The 21,822-nt window shown below is 45.0% G+C and overlaps 1 protein-coding gene across 3 annotated transcripts; it reads left to right on the top strand.

Annotated features, from left to right (window-relative positions):
• The first annotated feature begins 464 nt into the window (after window positions 1–464).
• Gabre (gamma-aminobutyric acid type A receptor subunit epsilon) lies at window positions 465–19,204 on the top strand. 3 transcript variants are annotated; one of them, XM_075958158.1, is made up of 9 exons: window positions 465–593; window positions 4,124–5,643; window positions 6,013–6,080; window positions 11,069–11,289; window positions 11,997–12,079; window positions 13,345–13,479; window positions 16,680–16,832; window positions 17,090–17,157; window positions 17,389–19,204. In XM_075958158.1, exons 1-9 carry the CDS (start codon window positions 538–540, stop codon window positions 17,779–17,781), a joined length of 2,697 nt encoding a protein of 898 aa, XP_075814273.1. In that variant the 5' UTR covers window positions 465–537; the 3' UTR covers window positions 17,782–19,204. The 3 variants fall into 3 exon arrangements, with proteins under 3 accessions (XP_075814273.1, XP_075814272.1, XP_075814271.1); XM_075958157.1 differs by having other exon boundaries at window positions 17,036–17,157; window positions 17,389–19,181; XM_075958156.1 differs by having other exon boundaries at window positions 16,958–17,157; window positions 17,389–19,181.
• Window positions 19,205–21,822: the final 2,618 nt, after the last annotated feature.

The following is a 21,822-nucleotide window of genomic DNA, read 5'->3' as shown; positions in this document are numbered from 1 at the left end:
CGGGGGAAGATGGGGAAGAGCAATGGGGCTCAACAGGTAGTAAGGAAGAACACAAGGACCTCAGAGCCAATCAGGGTTTTGGAAGGGGTCGCAGCAAAGTGCCCCCCACCCGCCTGCCTGCGCGAGCCTGGCCCAGCCAGTGGAGGCTCCTCAAGCCACAAGCGCTAGCGCGTTTTCCCCAAGCCCAGGGCCTCACGCTGCAGGCTCGCCTCCTCCTCACTCCTCCCGCCCCCCGCCCTGGCTGTCTGGCAGCGCCGCAGTGCTGGCTGCTGGGGGCCCTGGCGACAAGGCTCCCTCCTCTCCACCCCCCCCCTGCCTGCCCGCCCCAGCCTTGCTCCCCGCTGCCGCAGCGAGCACGTCGTCGGAGATTTCCATCGGGGCTTAGGGGGCGGGCCCACGGTGAGGAGGGAGCGCGGGCTGGGGCGGGGCGAGTGGGAGGAGTGAAAGTTGGAGCCCAACAAAACCATCCACCTCTCTCTGAGCGGCCAGACCTGCGCTGCGACCTCAACACAGGTGGTCGCGCCAGGCAACGCCGAGATGTTGCCCAAAGTTCTCCTGATGCTCCTCAACATATTCCTGGCTCTCCAGTGGAGGTGAGTCTCCATCCCAACACCCGAGAGCCCACTGTGTCCAGCAGGCTTCCGGGACCCCCGGGGTTTCTTGATCCCAGCTCCCGCTGTGCCAAGGCGTTGTCCAGATGGCAAAGCCAGCCTGGACCCTTGTTCCCTCGACGCGCACCACCCTCCCATGTGCCCCCTTGTAGGAGGGCGGGCGTCCCGGGCTGACAACGGGGAGCACGGGGAAGGTAGGTGGGACTGTCTGATTTTGGCGTCGTGGACTCCCGTTGGCCCTCAAAGCCCTGGAGCGGGCGGCCAAGCAGCAAGAGCACCTGGTTCCCTTTCACAGTCTACGCAGGAAGAGGGGAAAGGGCGCGTGGAAACATCTAGAGCTAGCGCGTACAACTCGGGGTGGCTGGAGACTTTGGGAAGGTGGCTCCTGGGCTAAGGGGCCTGAAGTGCCTCGAAATGCTTGAGTGTTTCCTATTCTGTTCACTCTTGCTCACATTTTTCCCCCGGAGCGCCTGCTGAGTACTAGGCAAGATGCCAGGCAACTCTGGCTTTACTTGTTTCCCCATCCCGTCGCATTTTCTTCCAGTCCCAGGCAGGAGCCTGAGCCTTGGTTATCTCAGTGTTCCCATCCCTTCTGCCTCCCTTTTCCCAAGGCACCCTGCTTGGTCTTGGGGGCAGACCTGAGCCAGAGGCTGGAATATTATCTTTCCTGAGGTCTGTGGTTTGTGGCCTGGATTTCTAGCCCCCTCCCTTTTTCTGTTTTCCCTTGAGCAGCCAGCCTTCCTCCATTAATCCCCTGACCCTGAGCATTGGTAAAAAGAGTGTCCCTAGGATTTCTGGCGTTTTACGGTGGAAGATGATTGCTTCCTGTGTTTTTGAATTCCCTTTTCTTTCTTTTCATTTTGGAGACTGTTTTTCTGTGGTGTGTGAGCTGTCAGAAGTTTCTAGCTTCTTCATCTGTCGAAGTTTCTAGAAGTCTCCATGGCATTTGGCTTGGGTCTTTTCATTTGTTTGTTTTGAGGAGGGGCAATGTGTCTTCTCTCCCCACCCCAGGTTATAGCCCCTCAGGGAGGCCTATGTGGCTCTCTGCTGACTCCCTGGTGCCCTAAGGTGAGACTGGCCACTGCAGGGGCTTGGTAAATGTTTCTAAATGCGAATTAGCCATTTCTTGTTATCTATGTCCCTTTAGATGGGATTTTTCTGGGACCAAAGATGGCTGAGGATGAGGGAGGGGGCGTGAAGAAGAAGGGAGGGAGATGAGAGGGAAAAACAGCCCATCCAGCGGGGGTGGGGGCGGGGGAACCAGACACTGACGTGTGCACACACTGTCAGCATGGCAACCTGTGATGTCAAGAAGGGGGGGGTGGCAGTGGAGGGTTTTGGACCAAACTTCGGCTTGATCCAAGCTCAGCTTCAAGTCAGATGTATGATTTTGAGCATATTTCTCCCCTATATGGTTTATCCATCAGTAAATTGAAAAGACCAGCATTTTTGAGAAAGAAACCCAGGGCCTTCCTTGGGCTCCCTTGCTCTCATCTTCAGCCAGATGTGGAAGGTGGTAGTGCAGAGCTTCAGTCTCATGCAAGATTATCACATTTGGAGGGCTGTGGATGTCTGAAAAGTTTCCTTGGAAAATCCCACTAGGCCAATGTGCTTTTCTACGCTTTATTCTTTATAGCCTTGAGAAAGAGCTTGGTGGCTTTTTGGAGATGGGTATGGATACACAGGAGCTTCTTAACCCCAAAGATCTCAAGGTGTGGCTGTTTGTTTACACTGACAAAATCAAATTGAAGGATCACCCCCCCCACACTCATTATTTTCCTTGAAGGCCTAGTAGAGGGACTCTGATCCCTATTGTTGGCCCTTTCTCTTCAGAGACCTAGGGGATAAGCCTCTAGATGCCTCGGAGACTTAAATTAAAAAGCCTTAGAGAAGAAGACATCATGTAGAGATGGTATTTGAAAGTGGAAATGCTTTTCCCAAACCCAGTCCTTGCTTAGCCCACTATGGGAATTAGCCATTTCACAAATGAGAAATGGCTCTAGCTTAGCACATCTGTATGCCAATTAAACTATTCTAAAAGCTCAGAACACTGTAGGAAAAATATGCACTTTTGATGCTCAATTGTCTGTTCCCTGATCTGCAGCACAGGGACCTGTTCATCCTAGTATCTTGCTCCATTTTAGGGATTAACTTTGCCTGGTAGCTTCAAAATACTATTTTACAAGTGTAATACACAAATATGAAAATGCAGCGATCACAAATGAACAACAGCTCAGTGAATTTTCTTAAAGTAAGCATGATTAGGTAACCAGCACCTAGATGATAAGGAAACAATCTCCCCTGCAGCCCTAAGCCTCATCAAATGTACAGACTTCCTCAAGGAAACCTCTCTCTTGCCTTTGAACATCAAATGTTAATTAGTGCTGATTATCATTTTCAAAGGCTTTTAATTGTATTTTTTCAAGGATATATAGTAAACTGTATTTCCACATAGCCACAATCAACCTTAATATTAATGAAGAAACCAATGGTCAATTATTTTCTCTGCCCCCTATCTACCAACCACCCATTTTAACATGGATTTTTTTAATGAATAACTCTCAGATGTTATATCATTTTGTATGTAAATATTGTAGTCATTAAGGGCTACAATAAAATATCATTATCACAGCAAATATTTAAGAATGATTTATTCATGCTTCAGTTATTCTCTACTATATAATTTTTACAGTTTTGGTTTTAAAAATCAGGACTCAAGTGTTATCTACATATTAGCCAGTGGGATTTTTTTTTTATTGTTAAAATGCCTTCTTACCGAATTAGAACCCCTATATAGAAAGTTGTTGAAATAATAAGCCTACAACTGATAAGCCATCACAAAATGACCAGAGTGGGGCCCTTTCATCCTGATCTCTAGCAGTATGGGGACTTTCATATATTAACAAATGAATTTCTAAATTGTGGTTGTTATTAAAAATATTATCATTATTATTGCTATTGTCGTTATTGGCCCTGGTACCTAAGATGCTCTCCTATTGGCTATCCATTTCCTGGGTGCAGTACACAGTATAGAGACAGCCACAAAGCCTGCCTTTCTCCACTCAGTATGAGGATTACGGAACCATGCCAGAAATTTTCAGTCCTATCTGCTTGCAAGCTTTCCTCAGCAGCTCCTGGCCTTTGGCTTGCCCTGTCCTCTCAGGTGCTGAGACTCAAGCAGTTGTAAGGCCTAGGTTAATAACAGCACACAGCAGCTGATTGGCCAGAGTTCACGCAAACAATGCCCACCTACTTGATTGTACACAAAATGGTTTCTGAAAATTTAGTCTAATGTTTGTTGCTGACGATTTTAAAGTAAAGAATTATGAAAGGAGGAATGCATACAAAGTCACCAAAGAGCAATAAGATTTAAAAGGAATTAGCAAATTTCATTTGTTAGTGCCTCCTCAGTTACTATCACTATTCACTAATTAAGCCTTGCCCTGTAAATATCTTGGTTTCCTTCTGTCTGATTAGAGGGTAGGACTTAATTTTTTGATCATATATTCTAGGGTTGGACCTCATGTTGAGCTGGAGAATAAGCACCCTGTCCAAGAAAATGTAGTCTTCGGCCCTCAGCCTAGGCCTGTGCCTCAGCCTCTGCTTGATCCTGAATCCCCTGCTGCTGCTGATGTATTCTTCGGCCCTCAGCCACAGCCACAGGCCAAATCCCTGGGCCATGATGATGATGTAGTCTTCAGCTCCCAGCCTCATCCTCTGCCTCAGCCCCAGCCTCTGCCCCAGCCCCAGCCTGAGCCAGAGCCTCAGCCCCAACCCCAGCCTCAGCCCCAGCCTCAGCCCCAACCGCAGCCTCAGCCCCAGCCCCAGCCCCTGGCTGGGCGCCAGCCTCTGCCTCAGCCCCTGCCCTGGCCCCTTCCTCAGCCCCAGCCGGAGCCGGAGCCCCAGCCGGAGCCCCAGCCGGAGCCCCAGCCGGAGCCCCAGCCGGAGCCAGAGCCCCAACCCCAGCCTGAGCCCGAGCCTGAGCCCCAGCCCCATCCTCTGCCTTGGCCCCTGCCCTTGCCCCATCCCCAGCCTGAACCTCAGCCTCAGCCTGAACCCCAGCCTGAACCCCAACCTCAGCCAGAGCCCCAGCCTCAGCCTGAGCCCCACCCTCACCCTGAACCCCAGACCCCAGTCCAGCTCCAGGCTGGGCGCAAACCCAGGCCCAGGCCCCAGCCTGAGCCCCAGCCGGAGCCTCAGCCCCTGCCCCAGCCGAAGCCTCAGCCGAAGCCTCAGCCGAAGCCTCAGCCGGAGCCTCAGCCCCAGCCGGAGCCTGAACCCCAGCCCCAACCGGAGCCCCAGCCGGAGCCCGAGCCTGAGCCCGAACCGGAACCAGAGCCAGAGCCCCAGCCGGAGCCTGAGCCTGAGCCTGAACCGGAACCGGAGCCAGAGCCCCAGCCGGAGCCTGAGCCTGAGCCTGAGCCTGAGCCTGAGCCTGAGCCTGAGCCTGAGCCTGAGCCTGAGCCTGAACCGGAACCGGAGCCAGAGCCCCAGCCGGAGCCTGAGCCTGAGCCTGAGCCTGAACCGGAACCGGAGCCAGAGCCCCAGCCGGAGCCTGAGCCTGAGCCCGAACCGGAACCAGAGCCAGAGCCAGAGCCCCAGCCGGAGCCTGAGCCCAAGCCTGAGCCCGAACCAGAACCAGAGCCAGAGCCCCAGCCGGAGCCCCAGCCAGAGCCTGAGCCTGAACCGGAGCCTGAGCCCCAGCCGGAGCCTCAGCAGGAGTCCCAGCAGGAGCCTGAGCCAGACCACCAGCCGCACCCCCAGCCACATCCCCAGCCGCACCCCCAGCCGGACCCCCAGCCGGACCCTCAGCCAGATCCTCAGCCTGACCCCGAGCCTGAACCGGAGATGAAGCCAGAACCCCAGTACCAGCAGGAGCTTCAGCCTAGTGGAAAGAAGCTTCCAGCAGAAGAAACACAACTTGCTGCTGACTGCATGACTGGAGGCTCAGGAGAGAACCTGGCAAGAGCTTCTCGAATCCTTAACACCATCCTAAGTAACTACGACCATAAACTGCGCCCTGGCATTGGAAGTAAGTAAACAGAAGAAAGCCCTCTCCTCTCTGAAGGAAAAGCAGGTTTCATATGTAGTTTGGGCAATGAACCTGGGTTATATATAGGTGGAGGTGCCACATACAGGAACACCTTGGTCTGATGCACCAGGTAAGCCACAAGGACTCCTTTAGGTCAACACTTTCCCCTTCTTTTACCCTCAGTTTTTCCAATTCCAAAATACGATTTATGGGCTGAAGTTGTGTGTGTGTCTAACCTTAAAGTCCATGGGGCTTTCTGTGAAAGAACAAAGGAAGTAGGGTTGGCCCTCTCCCCTCCCCTTTGATAACTCCCTCCTTGGTGCCATGTCTTTATGTGACATTTACCCTGTACTGCTTCTTACCTTACAGAGAAGCCCACTGTGGTCACTGTTGAAATCTTTGTCAACAGCCTCGGGCCTATTTCCACCCTAGACATGGTGAGTACAGAGCTTTGATGACAGTTTTTCCTAGACTGGGCACCGAGATAAGGGGCCTGCCACTTACTCTTGCTTTCTGCTCTTTGTGTTACTACTACAAGAGGTAGGTTTCTGTTGTTGTTTGGGGGTCAGGTTGGGATTTTTAGCCACAATTAATCTGAGAACATGAATGGAAAAGGTAAGTCCTTGGCTGCCTGAAGAGGACCTTTGGAATTGTTCCTCGAGTTTTTCATTCAAAGTAAAAACAATAAAATAACTTAAATACCACAATGGAATGTCTCTCTTTTGTCTGATTATTCTGATAAACTTAAATCTATAGCTGCCTTTTCTTGCTGTCCCTATAATTTTTTCTTAATCCTTTTGTCTCCTTTCCTTTCCACTGTTATCAATATGATCTTCATCTAACCTTCAGCATCGTCTATTTGAAATATGTAAATATATCCTTGCCCAGCCCTAATGAGTAAGCTTCCTCAGTGATGTGCCTCTGTTTTTTTTTCTTTTTTCCTATTTATTTATTTGCTTGTTTGTTTTTGTTGTTCTATACATTTTTCTCTGCTCCCCTCCCTCCTCTCTATCCTTCTACCTTCTCCTGTGACCCCCATGATCCCAGTTTACTAAGGAGATCTAGTCCTTTTTTTCCTTCCTATTTAGATCCATGTATGTCTTTGGGTCCTGTTTGTTGTCTAGGTTCTCTGGAGTTGTGGATTGTAGGTTGATGTTTCTTTGCTTTTTGTCTAAAAGCCAGTTATGAGTGAGTACATATTATATTAGTCTTTCTGAGTCTGGGTTACCTCACTCAATATGTTTTTTTTCTAGATCATCCATTTGCCTACTAATTTCAAGATGAGTTCAACCCCACAATCTAGCAAGTGAAATAATCACACAGAAACTGTATTAATTAAATCACTGCTTGGCCCATTAGCTCTAGCTTCTTATTGGCTAACTCTTATATTAATTTAACCCATTTCTATTAATCTATATATCACCACGTGGCTGTGGCTTACTGGGTAAAGTTCCCAGCTTCTGTCTCTGGTGGTGGCTCCATGGCATCTTTTTGACTCCACCCTTCTTTCTCCCAGCATTCAGTTCAGTTTTCCCCACCTAGCTAAGTTCTGCCCTGCCATAGGTCCAAAGCAGTTTCTTTCTTCATTAATGGTAATCACAGCATACAGAGGGGACTCCACATTACATGCCCTCTCCTATGACTCTTCTTTTTCACCCCATTGAAGTCCAGGACTGTGACCACACTATATTATGCGAATACCAGGACAACCTTGTACCAGAGAGGGGGATTTTTGTTCAAGTTTGAGATTATGTTGCTCTACTTTTTCACTCATTCAGGGTCCAGCTTGGATAACATCTTGTTCATGACAATTTCTTTGACTCACATAGCAGCTGATTAATCCCTTCATACACCATGCCTGTCTCTGGGCATTCACATTTTCATGGCTCACAAGTAGCTTATCTTCTTATCTCGATTATTTCATGGTAACTAAATTGTTTTATGTTGGTCTTGGTCTCTCTGTTATGAACTACGTGATGCTAAGAACATAGTATATGGTAGCTGACCAAATGAGTTACAAAAGATGCTCTGCAAAATTCATATGTGTAGTATCTGACAAAGAAAGGTTGTGATAACCAGCTCCGTAATGTCCATGGACTTGGTTTGTCCAAAGGTAGAGCCAGTTTTAACATACTTAAGCCTAATAAGCACTGTGTGATCTGGGTGAGTTGAGAGCCTTGATGTTGAGATGGGTGTTCCTGATAGACTCGGAGGTAAGTAACCTTAATGGAATGCACGCTGTTTCCATAGAGTGAGTGAAAGAGTAGCTCAGAATGGCTTTTTCCTTTTTATTATGCTCTTTCTCTTTATTATGCCACTCTAAATTCTAGCAAGCTGACTCTTTTCTTTATTAGTAAGCTTCCCACCTTTACCTAGTTAGTGTTGGCTAAATTTCATAGGCTTATAAGAAGGAGAGACCACACACTTTGATAAATACAACAAATGATCTAAGTTGTTTGGCTCTGTATTCTGAATGTCCCATAAAACCAAAAAGCAGTGGCAAACTTGTCAGGCAATTTGTGTAGGTTATAATTTGGGGGAACTAGTTTCTATTCTCCACAAGAGTACTTGTGGCAGCAGGCCATTAGCCCCACTTAAGCGCCATCTCTCCTTGTTCAACATCTATTAGTCTCTCTAGCACTAGCTTCGCCTTAGCTTCTGTTTATGCAATCTAATCATCTGTAAGTCACTCGGCTAGATGTCATACACAGAGCTGGGTCAGCATAGGACCAGCAGCCTGATTTATTTAACTAATAAGACTTTTTAAACCTTCTAAAGCCTTATATGATACATAATTCCCCCAGAAGTTTCAGTTTCTACATAGTTCTACATAATTCAATAAAATGGGGGGGGGCAGTCCCTGTGCTTGTTCAGCCTGCTTTCTTCTAATTCATTTGCCGAGGAGAACATAGGTGTCTAGCATATGATTCTGCCAATGCTCCAGCGTGGATTATCTCTGTTGTTCTTTGTGGCAGTCAAGTACCCTTTTCTGACCTCACCATTTGAAGCTATTGATCGTCTCAGCAAGGTTTGTTGGTCAATGGAATAGCAACCTAGTCAGTGGAGTTGGTGAAGTGGATATTTGGCCCCAGTCACTGGAGCAGGTAGAAGAGGAAAGAGAAACCTAAAACCATAGCATTGTAATCAAATATTTCTACTCCCTTCCTTGTTTACCTCTGAAAACACCCAGTCTGGCCTTAAAAGCAGTGACTAGTCTGAGAAAAACTTCCTGGTCACAGTATCCCCTGTTGCTAATACTGGCTGGCTCTTACTATGGTAATTATTGCAGGTGATTCTAATTAAGTCAATTCTGAAACACAGCTTTTCTATTTTAGCTAAACTAATCTCTAGTTCCCTGTCAAACTGAGGGAAAATTGAATCGCAAACCATTAGTTATATGTTGATGTATGAGGAATTTATAATTGCTATCTTCTTAAACAGCAGTGGCATATTTCTTTTGAATATTGTATAGCAGACCTCCAGCACAGCTGCAGGAGACGCAAGTTCCCCATCACCCACCATACAGTGCATGTGCTAGGATGCAGATGAGACTTGGCCAGCTACTAGGAAAGTGCAAATTCTTTGAAGGCTCTTTGTGAGGGTAGATGGAGTAGGGCAGGACAGAACATGACAGGGCAGGACTGGGCAAGATCAGGAATTCGGCATTATCTGCCAGCTTTTCTAGTTTATTGTGGTAAAAACATTGGCCTTTCTTTTCTGGCTACCAGCAGTCAAGTAACTTATGAGGCAGGGTCTTACTCGTTTTCCTAGGCTGGCCTTGCTTTAATCTAGCCCAGGTGTGACCCGAACATTTCATCCTCCTGCCTCAGCCTCCCAAGTATCTAAGATTACAGGCCTGTGCCATCAGACCCATCTGATACTTGTTCGTTGGTGCAAGATTATTCAGGAAAGACCTGGGGAAGTTGGACTTTGATACCCAAAGGGCATTTTTGTGGTGTGTGTGAAGAAAACAAATGATAAGGTAAAGATAGGGTAACGGTGCTCTGAGTGGCAGGGCCGCTGTACCATCACTGGCTGTGGAACTTTGCACATCTTATCTGAGTCTCAGTTTATCTTCTAAAATAAATTAGGCAACCTGCCTTTAATTGTGCTGCGGCATAACGTTGGTGCTTGCTTCAAATTAATTACAATTGTATCGCCATCTGTGTATTGGCCTACAAGCCTCAGCCACGTAAACTTCTTGCTTCTTGTACGTCTTAATAAATATCCTCCTAGATGTTTAAAGAGACCACATGATCATGGAACTATCTATTCATGTGCACACACTCTTCAGAGATTATATGGGCACTTATTTGAAAGGAAAAATAAAGCAAAGCACAAACATAATTCTCCTTGTTAAAAAATGACAATAGATAGACATTTTTCTTGTGAGTCAAATCGCTTCATTTTAAAATATAATTCTGTGAAATGAATGGTTGGGTTTAATTAATAGCTGTGTGCCATGAATAAAAGCTGAAAGGGAACCTTTTCTATGTACAATGGTTGTGTGCGCTTATGCATTTCTGAGCACTTTTGAGCTGGGATTTTTGGTTTGTAGTGTATGGGCTGAAAGAGTGTTGACAGAGTAGGAGCAGCACTGTGGCCCTCTATAACTCCAGTGACTACTGAGCTCAGCTGTGTAGTGACCCACCATAGCCCAGGGATTTATTGATGAAGGCAATGTGCATATTTGAGAATATTACTCTCTTCTCAGAACATTTGACATTGGAAAATGCCTGCATCCAAACATATGTTGCTTTACTCCTTGTAGTCCTAGGTGGATGCAACTTAAAGGTCTGTCGATGAGATGAGGCCATTGCCTACTGGTAGAGAGAGGAGAGGCCACAGTGTCAGCTACAGACAGCAGCAAAGCTGTTTGAGGGAGCTTCCCATGCAGATGAGGCAGAATATTTACAACTTTGAGATTATCCCAGGCTTTGTAACAAGATCCCATATCAAACAACAAAACAAAAATGATGAAATGTCACTTCTGGAGATTCATTCTCCAGAACAGGATTTACACTTCCTTTGCATTCTTCTACAAGGCACAAAGGAGTTTTGTATAAGAAAGTAGAATGTAGCGAACTCATTTGTGGCAACCCATTCTACAGTTCTGAGCTGTAGAAGAACAGCATTAATCACTATAGAATGTGGGGACTTAACTCTCTTACTTGTGGCAATTGAGCACGATGTGACTGATTTCTTGGCTGTGTTAATGTCTGACACCCTTTCAGTCATGAGACTGAAAGAACTGGGTAGAAAAAAGGAACTCCATCCCTCTTCTGCTTCTTGGGCCAGTGTACCGTGTATTCTATTATGCTGTCTTCAGGGTTCCATGTTAAAAATTAACAAACATCCCATTTGCATGCGACTATCCCTTGTCTACTTGGCCCCAAGTATATGGTTTTCTGTCCCTTCCCACCAGGAATATTCCATTGACATCATCTTCTACCAGTCCTGGTATGATGAGCGGCTTCGTTACAATGACAGCTTTGAGACCCTTGTTCTACATGGCAACGTGGTGAAACAGTTGTGGATCCCGGATACCTATTTTAGGAATTCTAAGAGGACTCATGAATATGATGTCACCATGCCCAACCAGATGGCTCTTATCCACAAGGATGGAAAGGTGTTGTATTCAGTTAGGTATGTCAAACCTTTAGTGTTTCATCTCCTAGGACTCTCTCACTCTTTCAGAAAATTTTAGCTAAGGACTCTTAAGTAGATATATCATCTTGAATAATATTCCTAAAAGCCTGTGCAACTTTTCTAGACCAGGAATTCAATCTCTTCCTGTGCAGATATAGATACTGAGATCTTAAAATAAAAGATACTGGTTAAATACACATTTCAAGTTTATGACAAACTTGTGAGCTTTTCTTTGCCCCACAGTCCTAGAAGATGCCAGCATGACTGCATTGCCTGGACAATTCCATCCAAAGTGGGCACTGTATATAAGGACACGTCCACGGTGGTGGAATTGTCCAGGCAGAGTAGAAATACATCGGTTGAAGAGGTGTCAAGACTAGGCTACATAACTTGAGTGCCTGGAAGGAGATTCTCATATCAGCAGTGTGGGGCATGGGGGTGATGGAGAAGAGTACTTGGGTAGAACATAGAGCACTGGGCTGAGCAAGCAAGAATGATCAATCTAGTCGGGTCCATGTGCTTCTCTGATGATGGAGCCCAATAGTCAGATATTAGAAGATCTTCTTCCCTCTTTGTATCACTCCTTTGAGCTTTTTGTCTTAAATTCTACTGATGCCATTCATTGGAGGTGATCCCCTGGTCAGTGTTGAGTGAATACCTAAGTGCCCAGAGCCAGCCTAACAAGGCTCCTTTCTCCCTTCCAGGATGGCCATTGATGCGAGCTGCTCACTCCACATGCTCAAATTTCCAATGGACTCTCACTCTTGCCCTCTGTCTTTCTCTAGCTGTGAGTACCTTCTTAGGTTTCTGGGGATCCAGAGATATGCTGGGCCCCTCTTTTTCTCATCTTTACCTTTTACATTTTCTGCTTCTGCTTTTGTTCCTGTGACAATGCCAAGGTTGCTGCAAGCCTCCATCTTCCGTCCTCACCTCCTTTCCTGCCAACAAAGCTGTGTTTGCATTACCTTGGCTTTATGTTGGATTCTTCCCTTACCCCTGCGTTACCTTAAGCTAGTCCCCTGCTTCTGAAGTGTACCTGAAGTATGTCTGCTCCTCTCCATTTCTGCCTTGATTCGGGGCTTTATCATCTTCTGCTTAAACTTCTGCAACATCTCCACTTTGAAACAGAACATGTCCTAAGATAAATTCATTGTCTTTTCCCAACTCCTGCCTCAAAAGCAAATGTGTTGCTTATGTGTTGCTATGGCCTCATTGAAGGACACCATCACCCACCCAGCTGTCCAAGCCAAGAACTCTGACACTCCCCTCTCGTTAACCTCCCACATCTACTCAGTGCACACATGCTGTTAATGTTCCCTCTGAATCTCTATCGATCCCACCTATTTCTCTGCTTTCTGAGCTCTCATTCCTGCCTTTGCTCACTTTGTTGTGTCTAAGACTACTGCACTAGCATTCCATAAGTGGCACCATGCCAACATGCTTACACACTTACATTAGGACCAGAGTGACCCAGCTAAAACACCATGTGAACCAGGTCACTTCCTCATTTCAAATCTTTCCTTAGCTGTCATGGATCAATTCTAAATTCCTTAAAAATGAACCTTCATGACCAGACCCCTGCTGCTTTCTGTGACAAAATCCATCTGTGAAGTGGAGTCGCCCTAAAATTTTGCTGTTTTCATGTTCCCCTCTCTGTGCTTCCCTTTCACGCTTTTCAGCCACATCTATATGGAGGATGTTTACTTTCCCAATTTAAAGTAAAGTCTTTTCCATGTGTGTCCCCAAGTGAATGATCTTTCCCTACTTTGCCCATTGTTCCGTGGACAGCTCCAAAAACCCCAGCTGTGTGGCCTCACTCAATGAAATGTGAGTGCTGGAGGGGTAAGTTCATGGCTTACTCTTCTGTGAATTCAGATCCCAGGGCAAATGTGCTTATTGAATGGACTCCAACAACCAGGCCAGAGGCAAGGTCCAAAAGCTCGTGAAGCTAGCGTCAAAACTCCAAACCATGGCTAAAGCTAACACCGTGCTGGTGGGCCACTCCGCTGAACTTCCCAGTCTCATTCACTCCTTTTCCATGTTGATTTTCAGTTTCCTATGACGAGCATGAGATGATCTACAAGTGGGAGAATTTCAAGTTTGAAATCAATGAGAACGCTTGGAAGCCATTCGACTTTGATTTTAGAGGAATGTACAACAAAACTGAAATCATCTCCACCCCAGCTGGTAGGTGTCCAGAGGGAGCTCAGGTTGGGCAGAGTCTGAGGGAATAGTACCAATACCTGGAAATGACTGTCTGTATAAATGCTATGTAAAGAACACATGGAAACACTGTGTAGGACATCACTTCTCTCTTATACATGCTAAGTACTTACAACTGTTTGCAGAGGAAACTGCGACTTTATAGCTATGTCTCAGTCTTATCTGCAAAGAAGTAAGTGCTTTGCCAAGCCCCTTGCAAGATGAGGTAAGTAGATTCATTTTTGTGATTTTCGGAATGCTCATCTACTTTACTTTTTAGACCCTTTGGGTTCAATGTCTTTCTTATGTCACTGGTTTACTTAGACAACTTTGGAGAGGAGGTACTTGTGTGATTTATCTTCAGTCAGAACTAATGCAGGCTGGTTGAGTGGGAATCAAGTTCCACCCTAGCAGGAGGGAGAAGGGGAAGCTAGCATAATAATGGCAGCTAGTGAGGGTTGGGGGAGTCTGCAGGTAGTAGTAACTCAGCTGCAGCGCAGCAACATTATCTTAAAGAAGCAACTGTGAAAAGCAGATTACCACCAAATACTTCATAATGAAATAAACATAGGCATGGTGATATTTTTATTTTCTGATCTTTTCCTAACAAAGATGAAAGGGGCAGATTCTGGGTCTCTTAACTTGTAGCTCCCGAATAGATGTGAGCATCTTTGCTTGTATTCCTAGGTGATCTGAATGAGGAGCCAAGGAATCTTCCCAGGGTAGCTCTGAGAGCAACCCTGGACCCTCTTCACATGTACTGACAAGAAAGTGGATGGAGCAGGTCACCCAGCCAGCCTTTTGTCATGGGAAGCATTTGGCTTTGCTACTGTGTGTTGACACAAAATCTGCTTTTGCCACTATTGGTCACTGGGTGAGGGAAGCTCACGCTTACCCGGCTAAAGCTTTGCTTGCATAGTACTAGGCAGGGGATGGACGCTGTTTTACAAATGCTTTTCCTTTTTCATGGGGAGCTCTGAGAAAGCTACTTTGCTTCTTTTGGCTTTGGGGTCCTTGCTCTTCTACTAGATAACCATGGGCCTGCCTCTTAGCTCTCTGCCCCTCAGTTTCTCCAGGTAGGTGGAGACCCATCATCAGAACTGTCAGAGGAGACAAGGCTCATGGGCTTTCAAGTCACTAGTGGTTCCGTTTAGTAGATGGTTTGCACATTGTTTCAAAATGGTGCCCTAGTGACTACAAAGCCCCAGAGCCAGGATCATCGGTAAAGCAAAGGCAGTGGGTAAGCACCAGCTCTCCCTATGGAGACAAGAATAGGTCTTTCTTCTCTTCTGCTAAAGATAACCTATTCTTAACTCATGCTTTCTCCACTAACAGGGTTATCTTTGAAACAGATCCCAACTCTCCCAGTTCAACCCTGAAGCAGTTCCTTCCAGCTAGAACGCAAATATACTCATTTTTCAGGGTTTAGAATGCAGCAATGCCCTACAACTTGGGCCACATTGGACCTTAGAGCAGAGTCTCTGCTTCAGGAGCTTCTCAGAAAGTAGAGCCCTGCCTGTAGTAAGTGAGCCATCCTTTACTGATGGTTGTTGAGCCTCTGAGGAAATCTTGCCATGATCAGGAGTTTAGCATCTTGCAGAGAGACTTCTTCCTTTTCTAGATAGTTCTTCCTATCAGGAAATTCTTCTTATTCATCTGTAATGAGAATCTCTGGGATGTTTACTCATGATCCTAGTTCTTTTCCCTTACAACTATCCAGTTTACCCTAACTGACATCATTCTTCCACTATGTCAAATTCAAAGGCCTAGTGCCACTGTCAGAGCCTTGCTTTCTTCTGCTCTATTGGGACTATGCTCCCCAATTCCTTCTCTTCTCTTTCTCTTCAACGTCTTCAGTTCATGAATCCTCTAGATAGTCTTTTTAATTTTGTCTTTTTGACAGTGCTACTAACAACCATGATCTGGACAAAAGCAGGTAAGAGCAACAATCATCTTTAGTACGTTGTTTTGTCTTGGCTGCCAGCTCTAGACATCTTTCTTCCATTGGTTTTGCTTCTTCGCTCATCAGAAAGAAGGAAACACATGTTAGTATCCTTCTCTTGGCAAATTTCTAACTTTTAATAAATTAGGAAATTTCTTCCTTAGAAATTTAAAGAACAAGAAATCCAACAGCATAATAAATCTTGTAACAACCATATAAACTCAGATGTGAAGGGAGTTTTAAGTCAGAGTCAAGACTCCAAGGCAGAAGAGCTAATAATTTGATCACTCTGGCTAGTAGCATAGTGTGGTCTGATGCAGTGCTGGAGAAATTCTAGTGTGAAATATACTGCTACTCCGGAACCAAGTTTTCCACTAGTCCCAGAGCACTTTTTGCCATTTCTCACAAGAATATAGAAACTTTATTCATCCAGTGCCAGTGCTTCTGACAGCTGGAGAAAAGGCCCACTCCAGACTTGCCAGCACCTGGTCTGTTTCCTGGAGTGTCTTCAGTGGAGACAACTAGTGTTGGAGTCTGCTTTCTTTCCAGGGTTATTGCCCATGGGTAGCAAACATCACTGAATAACACTACCTTCCATGTTATTCCAGGCTTGGTTGGTTACGGGCTAAGCTGAAGGCTTTACATGAGCTCTTCCTGGTAGGGACTTGAAAGTCCACGTAATTCAAAGTCACAGAAGTCTATAACATCACAGAAGTGTAAATTCAGGGCTTGGCTTCACCGAAAAGTCATAGTTGAAGCAATTTAATATCCAGTATCACGTGAAGAGTAAAAAAGATGCTCTGGGCAAACCAAGTATGGAGTCATAATACCATGAAGAGTGTTAGAGACAGCCTGCGTAACAGAGGTCATAATACCAGGAAGAGTGTTAGAGACAGCCTGCGTAACAGAGGTCATAATACCAGGAAGAGTGTTCGAGACAGCCTGCATAACAGAGTATGCCAGCTGGAGCTACAGGTTTCAGCAGCTTTTAACAGATCCATTGCTATTGAGAGGAAGAAAAATGAAGTGAGAGGATTGATTACTACTCTCATGCTGACTTATCTCTCAACTGGCCAGGTGTCTTAGAGTAAGTCTCCCCTCTGGGCTTCTACTGGATTGCATTGAAAATAGTGTGCCTTTATTCTAGAACTCTGGTAGGATGTTTTTGAGCTGGACAGTGGAATCCAAGATATATATGTGGTGTTAGACGTCAGGCCAGAGCGGTGTGTTTTATGTCTTTCAGGTGACTTCATGGTCATGACCTTCTTCTTCAACATGAGCAGGCGGTTTGGCTTCATTGTCTTTCAAAACTATGTCCCTTCATCTGTGACCACAATGCTCTCCTGGGTCTCCTTCTGGATCAAGATAGAGGCTTCTGCAGCCAGGACCTCTGTAGGTAAGGAAGTATGTGATCGTATGTTTGGGCATGTGTCAGAAGAAAAATCCTTGTTTCTGCTATCCTGTAAGCAGTTTAATGCATAGGTCAGAAGCTTAGCCCACTTTCACTCCTTGCTCTTATAGGAGTCAGTTCTGTAGTCACCATGGCCACGCTGGGCACCCTTTCCCGTAAGAATTTCCCACGAGTCTCCTATTTCACAGCTTTGGACTTGTATATTTCCATTTGTTTCGTCTTGTGCTTCTGTACTCTACTAGAGTTTGCTGTGCTGAACTACCTGATCTACAACGAGACGAAACGACAGACTTCTCCAAAGCTGTACCATGTAAGTACCAGCTGTTGGTGTGGGCAGCAAAGCTTTAGATGAGGGTACTAGCTTCCCAAGTGATTGGAAATTCCCTGGGGTCGTGGAGGAAATAAACCTCCTGATGTGATGGTGGAAATCCCAGAGGGCCCAGAACTAGTATGGCAAGTGTAGTTTCTAGAAAATTCTAGGCAACCTTTACTCTTGGTTCACATCTCCTTGACTGTTTCCTTCTTTTCTTCTCTGTTTCAGCTTGCGTCCGGTAGCCATGCTAATACACGTACTCGTGCTCGTGCTCATGCCCGCACCCACGCTCGTGCCCGTGCCCGCGCCCGCCAGCAGCAGGAAGTGTTTGTGTGTGAGATCATCACCTATGACAGGAATGCTGAAGAGGAGCATCAGTATTGCCCAGTCCAGCAGTCAAGAAGACCCCAGTGTCCTCGGAGGCGATGTCACAGGAGCTATGTGTGCTTCAGGATTCTCAGGAGATACCTCTGCATGGCTCCTGGTTGTGAAGGCAACACCTGCCAGCGAGGCCGCATCTGCATCCATGTTTACCGCTTGGATAACTACTCGCGGGTGCTTTTCCCTATTACATTCTTTTTCTTCAATCTGCTCTACTGGCTGATTTACCTTAACCTGTAGGCTCCAGCTGGTAGCTTATGGGGCAGCCTCCGCAGTTCCCCAGGAGGTGTCAAGCCCCTTTGCCAAGGGAGTTGGGAGATAACAGCAACAGCATCAGAGGTACCTAGAGAGAGTTTTTCCTAACCTGGTTCCCAGTGCAAGCCTATAACAGCCTTTCTCAAGTAACGGCCCACCTCTCTATTCTTCAAAGAGCATTCATGATGCTCAGTGTGCCACATTTGAGCAGATAAGATACCTCCCAACGGTATTAACAGTTACTGTCTTTCCCCAGAAGCCCATGCTTCCCTTAGTGATGATGCTAAGGGGCCCAGCTCAGGCTAAGCCCCAGAACACACAGAGCGACAATACAGCAGGAGGAGTGTCCCCACCCTTAGGTCTTTAAGTCAGACCATTAGATTCTTGTTTTATCCTTGTCCTCCCTCCCTCTCCACATACACACACACAATCTCTGTAGAAGGTGAGGAACAAGCAAGTGGACATATTTGGGAAAGTAACTCCTCAGTTGCTGTGCCATCTCCGTCTCCCCACCTGCCTCCATCTGCAGTACCAATTCACTTCCCTTCATCCAATGGGTATCTATTTGTGTGTGAAATATTTGTAATTTCCCTTGCTTTGTATGCCCCTTCTTCCTCCTCCTTGACCCTTGTGATTCGTTATGTAACTTCCCCAGTGACTTTCCCAGCCCTGATCCAGGTACTAGGCTTTGGTGACTCACTGGGACCAAGAAACTGAGTACATTGTTTGGCAGCAGCCATTAGCTGCCACTGATTGGTGCTCACCTCAGGCACAGTCTAAATGTTTGACTGCTTTCTTGGCCCCTGGACCCGAAAGCCAGTCCACTGCCATCCCTGGGGCGCTCACACAATTGCAATCAATTGAACTCCCTTAAATTTATATAGACTTTTCCCTTTGGAAAAACACTTTTGACAAATCATTTCTATTTGGAGTCTTGTTCTAGCCCTGTGACATCTTTGGGCACAGTTTGTTCTCCATTTGCAGATGGCAACCTTGAGGTACAGATTTCTATGTGACTGTGGGTCTTGCTGAAAGCCAATCGAGTGCCCCCTTGTCACCTGCTAAAAGCACATGGCAGGGCTAGGAAGCTTTGATCACCATGACTCAATTTTGTTTCCCCTGCTGGCACCCCAGTGGCAGGGCATAGAGTAATGACAGCCCCCCTGAAGCATGGACCTGCTCCTAACTAGACCTGAGGTGACCAGACTGCTCTGCAGGTTGAACTCCTGCCTCCAGTAACCCAGTGAGACGAGTTTGTACATGTCCCAATGCTTGTATATGCTGAACAGAATCTGTGTCTGTACTTTGTGTGTTTGGGGGGGGGGTAGGGATTGGGAAATCCATCTGCTTTTCGTCACCATCATCTGTAAAGGGGAAATATGTAAATAAAGCTATCAGCAAAGCATTCAAGATGTGGCTGATTTTTCTCTTCTTCCAAGCTTATTTTTAATTAAATCTATTGCTTGACATGAGAGGATCAAATAATAGATAATCTTATCAGGTTCAGATCATCTCACACAATTCCCGATGTAGAACCCTGTGAAGATGGAGATGCTTTGAAAGCAGCACAAAGAAAGAAAACATTTTCTTTCTGTCACACAACCCACAACTTGTAGAGTCTGTCATACTGTCTGTCAGTAGTGGAGTGGAGTTATATTCCAGAAATCTTGATACCCTTGCCCCAAATAAAAATCATTTGTTGAGCTGGAGAACTAAGTTGTTTAACCCTCAAAAGAAGTTTCTGAAGGTATGTATTGAGAAATGTTAGCCCTTGTATCCTGTAATACTTCTATATCAAACAATAACAGGAACCTAGAGGAGACAAAAGTGTGAATAGCTGATATTTTTGTCATAACATTCTTACTGTGATGTTCAACTACTTTTTCTTACAAGAAACCTATATACCTGACGTTTCAACGTGGGACTAACCAAATCCAATTAAAAACCTGAGAGAGCTTGGGAAATTATTCTAGATAAAAAAGAATAGAGTTAAACATGGCTTCTTGATAGCAGCACTTTCTCGGGTGGGCTCTGCTTGCTAGAGGCAAGTACTCTCATTTAAGAGAGGCTTCCTGACTCAGCTTTTATTTCAAGGACAGTCTGGTCTATAGAGTGAGTTCCAGGACAGCCAAAGATACTCAGAGAAACCCTGTCTCAAAAAGCTAAAAACTAAAAGTAAAAATAAAAGAAATAGAGTGTAAAATAGAGCCATGTAAAGATGAAAAATACACAGAGAGTCTGGATACTGTATGTTATTTTGTTGTCTTTGAATTGCATGACTTCTGAGGAAAGAGTAACAGCTACTAAAAGACATTTGATTATAAATGCTGCTGAATTTAACATATATATTTGGAAAATTCCTTGACTTTAAAATAAAAGTCAAAAGATAGATGTTACTTTGGGGAAGAGGTTTCGCTTTTGTTTCCACAAGAAATGAGAGGCTGTGGATTCAATTTGACGTTTGACCAAGGAAAAACCCTGAGAAATCTCTGGTAGGAGTGGATGGCTCAGATGTCTGAGTTATACATCCAGAATAGTTTCAAGACTGCTGCCTGAGATGATCAAGACTCACAGAATATTCCATTCAGGACTTGACCATAATTCAAAATTTTCTTTAGGTGCCCATAAGATTATCAGTGTTCCCAATCAGCAGGAAGCAGCCTATAAAACTATGCCCACATTCCCAAAAAATGGATTATGAATATTTATCTTTGTTTAGAGTGTTGGTTACAAGATGTTATGGATAATGGTCTGGAAGGACAAAAAGCTAAACAAAGGATATTAGATTTAGAGTTCTTGGGGTTTTTTTTGTTTATTTCTTTTTAAGGTGGGGAAGTGCTGTGGGAGAATGGTTTTACCCTGTAAAGATTTGTTTCTTGTACTTGTTTGATAAAACGCTAATTAGTCAGCAGCCAGGCAGGAAGTAGAGGCAGGACAATGAGAACAGGAGAATTCTGAGAGAGGAAAAATTCAGTCTGCAGTTCATGACCCAGGCACAGAAGAAGCCAGACACAAAGCAAGCAAGATGTGACTGCCTCGCCAAAAAAAGGTACCAAGCCATGTGGCTAACACAGGCAAGTATTATGGGCTAATATAAGTTATAAAGGTTAATAAGAAGCCTGAACTGATAGGCCAATCAGTTTATAATTAATATAGACCTCTGTGTGTTTCTTTGGGGCTAAACAGCTGCGGGACCGGGAGGGACAGTAAAGCGTCAATCAACATATGCCCTTGAATTAGAGATATGGCTCAGTTGTAGAGTGTGCGCCTAGCATGCACAGAGCCCTAGATTTAGCCCCCAGTGCTACAGAAATATAAAAGTATCTTCATTCCTACTGCATATTTTCTGATGTCCTAACCCACTGCAAATATACTTGGAACATGTGATGTTTCCTCCCTTTTGCTTTTTAAATTAAAAGACACAAGGGAAAATGGCCATCTGAATCTTAAGAAAGTAGACAAATAAATTGTGAGCACATGATTTAAATTTAAATGTGCTTTGAAACATCAAAATAGCACAAATAAGATTCCATAATTGTTCTACAAAAAAAATGTACGATATCTAATACCCATATTTGTGGGTCTTAAAAAACAAGTAATCAAGTGTTTAAAAATAAGAAAATTGAAATAGTAACTGGGCATACACCTGAAAAAGTAATGAGGAAAATATATTAGTAAAACCCATAAAATGTAGCTAATAGTAAATTTATATAAGGCAATCTTAATTTAAGCATTTTAGTTACTAAATACAATGGAAGACAAGAAGCTCAGCATCAAAATCTAGAGACTAAAAAGGATGAAAACTGCATCACAGAAGTACGTGGTAAGGAAGAATTTTTAGTATAAACAGTATAGAGACAACTCAGGCATATGAAACACAATAAAACAGCCTCTTTCCTTTCATATTCAAATTAAAGATGCTTGTTTCCATGAGAAAGGGAAAAGGGGAGAAAGCAGAGTAGAAGGTGAAGATGAGTAAAATTTATTTTATCTATGTTTTAAAAGACAAAATCCCTCTAGGGATAA

The sequence above is a fragment of the Microtus pennsylvanicus genome, chromosome X (genome assembly GCF_037038515.1).
Source record: "Microtus pennsylvanicus isolate mMicPen1 chromosome X, mMicPen1.hap1, whole genome shotgun sequence".
Taxonomy (NCBI): domain Eukaryota; kingdom Metazoa; phylum Chordata; class Mammalia; order Rodentia; family Cricetidae; genus Microtus; species Microtus pennsylvanicus.
Note: the sequence above shows the minus strand (reverse complement) of the source record. Positions and strands in the feature narration are given on the sequence as shown.

What these genes read in the sequence shown, in the direction of transcription:
- Gabre (XM_075958156.1), top strand. Translation starts at nt 538, where the DNA reads ATGTTGCCCAAAGTTCTCCTGATGCTCCTCAACATATTCCTGGCTCTC. An exon ending in CTATTTCCACCCTAGACATG is followed by an intron (nt 6,081 to 11,068) that starts GTGAGTACAGAG and finishes CCTTCCCACCAG; the next exon opens with GAATATTCCATTGACATCAT. An exon ending in CCCTCTGTCTTTCTCTAGCT is followed by an intron (nt 12,080 to 13,344) that starts GTGAGTACCTTC and finishes GTTGATTTTCAG; the next exon opens with TTTCCTATGACGAGCATGAG.